Source organism: Oryzias melastigma, linkage group LG14, assembly GCF_002922805.2.
Source record: "Oryzias melastigma strain HK-1 linkage group LG14, ASM292280v2, whole genome shotgun sequence".
Classification (NCBI taxonomy): domain Eukaryota; kingdom Metazoa; phylum Chordata; class Actinopteri; order Beloniformes; family Adrianichthyidae; genus Oryzias; species Oryzias melastigma.
In genome coordinates, this window is record NC_050525.1 from 26,864,074 (window position 1) to 26,868,465 (window position 4,392).

General features: G+C 33.3%; 1 protein-coding gene across 2 annotated transcripts in view; it reads left to right on the top strand.

Annotated features, from left to right (window-relative positions):
• The first annotated feature begins 1,875 nt into the window (after positions 1-1,875).
• Positions 1,876-4,392, top strand: part of foxred1 (FAD-dependent oxidoreductase domain containing 1) — an 8,289-nt gene continuing 5,772 nt past the window's right edge. Inside the window, exons 1-2 of one of the 2 annotated variants that reach the window (XM_024266412.2) lie at positions 1,876-2,175; positions 3,361-3,581. In XM_024266412.2, the coding sequence (XP_024122180.1) occupies positions 2,019-2,175; positions 3,361-3,581 (378 nt within the window). In that variant the 5' untranslated portion in view covers positions 1,876-2,018. The remainder of the gene's footprint in view (positions 2,176-3,360; positions 3,582-4,392) is intronic. The other variant, XM_024266413.2, reaches the window with a different exon arrangement.

Genomic DNA, 4,392 nt, shown 5'->3' on the forward strand with positions numbered 1-4,392 from the left:
GGCAGTTTTAGAATCACATGAAGATATGAGTTTAAAATTACGATTATGCTGTCTTTGCCCACATAAAAAACCTGAGATTTTTTAGGACATAATATCTGCAGAGCATTGGGCATTCAAATATTATTTTTCCTAACATATGTCCACCATCATCAGGAAAATGCTTGAAGAATATGTAATGAATATCAAAAACACAATGTCATCAAACTGGGTCTTTCATAGTGTGTGACCTATATGAGAATAAAATACGATAAAGCAGTTTTCAGCTTCTTTGATGCACACAGGTGGAACCAGTCCTGATGCTCTCATTAATTCATCAGCTATATTCAAGTATAAATTTAAAACACGCTGTATATCTGAAATTGCTTAAAATATTGGACTGCATCTGTTTTATTTAATATACTTCTCTTCGTATAGTTTTTCACTTGTTTTTATTGTATGCTCCCATATGTTTTTTTTCTCCCCACAAATTATTTTTAATTGCTTCTGTTTAAAATATCCTAACTGACCCACATTGCTCCAAACTCCAAAGGGGTTCTTTTTAGTTTTAAAATGCTCAGTCACACCAGAAACAAGTTGTATAATCATTATTTCTGTTTAAACATCCACTGTAAAATGTTTTAATAACATATATATATATATATATATATACATACTAAGAACGTTTAGTATATGAAAGTTTTTACTGAGAATTCATAAAACTGCAATAGCTTTAGAATCAGGGGGATCTGGTGGGTTGATCCCTTCATGATTGGTCTCCCTATGTCACGTGATAAGTAACGCCTCCATCCTTAAGTGGGTCAAGTCTTTATAAGGCACATTATGCTTCCATAAAAAGTTTTCAAAATAAAAGTTTTCAGTTTCAACCACATCGCACTTTTGAAGAGATAGGCCACAAACTGATTTTCTTTTCTGTAAAAAGACAAAATATTAGAAAAATTAATGATTAAAATGTTATGGCATTGAAAAATATTTAATCTTTTTCAAACATATTTGATTAATATTTCATCCACTGGTTGGCACAAAAATAACTGAATTATTTCCTTTTGATATATAAAAAATATATATGTAATCAAAGTCAAATAAACACTTATTAATATAAAGTGATAAGATTGTTGAAAAGATTTTTTTTCATAATTTAAGTGTTTTTCCAAGTTGTTACAAGCAATAAACAGATTAGCTAATTTGATTATGTATTTAACCTTATTCATATATTTAAACTAGTGTGAACATATTTGGACTTATTTTGCCAGTTTCCACTAAAAACAAAACAAACAAGGAAAAAAGCAAGATATCCTAAAGAGTGTATATTCATTGTATTTTATAGTTAAAATATTTCTTAAGTAAAACCTTACTTGTGATGTATATCTCAATGATCAAAATATGTGATTTAAAGCACTAATATCATTAAGATAAATAAATAAACATTAATTTATCTAAACAAAAAGAGAGTATTAAGAACCAAAGGTGGATAAACATGGATGCAAATATGAATTAAAATCCTTATTACTGGAATAAACTTTTCAAATACTACTAAAATGACTGTGTTGCAAATATGATTTAATGTCAAAATTACCATTTATAATTAAATATTTGAAGAAAGAAGAAGATTTTAAAATGTGTAGAACTTGAAACTGAAATAATTCTAAAATGTTCCTTAGAGGTAAAGTTCTATTTTTTAAACATTAAATTATTGTTTACATTTTTTTGCACAAAACAAAGTGTGAATAATTTGTTAAAGATCTATTTTTAATTGTTATTCTTCTTAGATTAATAATTTCTCTCACAGTGGAAAAAAATGTGGTTTTATAATCCCAACTTTTATTTTGAAATGTAAAGCGGATTAAGCTGATCGCATGTTACGCATTTATTTGCTTTACTTTAACTTTGGTCCCTTTCGCTGTCAAATATAAACAACGACGTGGATTCCGTTCAAGGAGTCCCACGCGCGGTTATTTCCACCAGCCTTCGGATCACGCGGTTTCCACGTCGGCTTCCGTAGTTCTTCTAACTGAGCTTCAATGTCGGCGTGGCGGCGGCTCCCCGGAAAGGCGCGCTCGGCCGCCGGGTTGCTCACCTCCACCCGGGTGACAGAGCGGCTCTGGGACCCGCGTGCACCTTCAACCTGCAGTCAGAGCCTGAGCACGAGCGGCTCTTCCCGGAATGACTATTTGAAAGGTGAGAACACCGAAGAGAAGCAGCAATAAAGCGTTAACACTAACAAAACGAATCTCTGGGTAACTCGCGATGCGATTCACGATACATGGCTTGCGATACCAATATTATCTCGATATGGCAAAGATTGTAATAATTATTATTAACTTGGTAATCTATGGCTATTTTTAAAACAATTTTTTGGAACAATTTGAAATACAATGTTAATTTAACGCCCATTCCAATGTTAAAATAGAATTAACAATTAATATAATTGTCTTTACAATACTAAAATATTTAAGGGGAAAAAATAAAAAGCTCCAACTAAGAACTAAAATGCATATCAAATAGCCTTCTCTCTTCAAAGAACAAAAATGTGGAAATAAAAATTCATAATTCTACATTTTAATTCATTTTATATTTTTTTATCTGATAATGTATTGTTATTGAGGCATAATATTAATGTTCAAGCAGTTAATCATTTTTTATTGTTCAGATTTTTACAGTGCCTGTATCCATATTCATTTCCCCTCCTTTTTATTTTAATTTCCTGCACTTATCTTTTATAAAAACACTTTAGTCACATGCTCCATGTGTGTACTGCTAGCAAACACACCTGTTGGATCAATAAGACGTCTGATTTGGATGGTCAGACGCTGCACACCTCTCCTGTTTGGACAGGTTACTGCTGTTACCACCCATACAATCCATGTAAGAGAATTGCTTTTTCATTTTATTTACGAGACAAGTAATGCAGGTACATGAAAATGAAAAAGCATTTCCAATATTGACTTTTATTTTGAATTATGAGTCATAAACGCTTCCAAAAGCCTGTCTGGGATTTAATGTCTAAAACTTTTTAGGCATTTAGGCTAAAAACGTATCGGTCCAGTAAAAGTCTGATGACGGTTTTTTGACGGCGTCCTGACACTTCACCGTCACTTTCTTGGTATTATTTTAAGAAACTGATTCAAGGAAAGAGAAGACCGGTAATCATTTGTGAGCTGAAATATCGCGATAGTTCTCCATACTGATATTTTGTCCCACCTCTATTTATTAATACTATATATTTTTAAGTCACATTAGTTTACTGGACAATAAAAGTCAGATTTACTGTATATACAACTCAAAAAAGTAAATGAATTTCTTCGTCTTATTGTAAAGTGAAGGTTTGATGTGCAACTAAATTGCCCATTTTTTTGGTTGCAGACCTGCAGGCTCAGTTGGCAGGAATGAGGAAAAAAGCAGCAGATGTTCTTCCAAGCAGCAGCTGGACTTCTCTGGAGATCAACACCGGCCTGCCTCCTAAGAGGGTGGACATCGTGATCGTGGGAGGCGGCGTGGTGGGATGGTCCATCGCCTACTGGCTGAAGAAGAAGGAGAAGGTGCGAGGAGGGGTGCAGGTCATCGTCGTGGAGCGGGACCCAACCGTGAGTCTCCACAGAGTAGCAGGAAGTTGCTATGAGACAAACAAACAAAAAAACTGCCAGTAAAGAGACTCAATTGCATAAAACATCATTTTATCAGCTGTTGCTTTGAAGGCATCTATCGATCCTTCTGTTTGTAAAGCAGTGGTGATGTGAGTAATGCATTTAAACTATGAATTCATTTTTTTAAATTAAATAGGTGAGATTTAGTGTTATATCTTCAATAAAAAAGGAAATCAGAAATTGGTATCTGGAAAACCCTTATACAACTTTAACCTTCTAACAGTAGCTTTAGCTCCAGTCATGACATTCTTTCAACTGCGGTAATTCTGCAAACATTTATACAATTAATACAATTCCAGCTGGTTCTGAAGCAAAGAAGAGTGTCTTTGAGCCGTTAAATGAAACATGTTGAAAACTGGTGCAAACCTGCCATGAAAAGCCACTTTTCTCTGCATCAGAACCAGATGATTCACGTAGATCACCGTAGACCACATGTGTCAAAGTCAAGGCCCAGGGGGCCAGATCCGGCCCTCCAGATCGTTTTATTTTATTGTAATTAATGACCCGATGTTATTTTTAACTTGTATAATTTTGAAAAAATAGATTTTATGGAGAGTATAATATTAAAAGTTATTTAAGATTTAATTGATTTATTTCTGGCTTTTTATTATTCATATTGATGTTAAAAAGTTACGGTTTTAAAGTTTTAAAAATTGGCATTCTGGTAGCTTTTTGGGCTATTTTGTTATTTACAAAAAAAATTTAGGCTATTTTGGAGTTTAGCTAATATTTCAGCAACATGCAAGCTGTT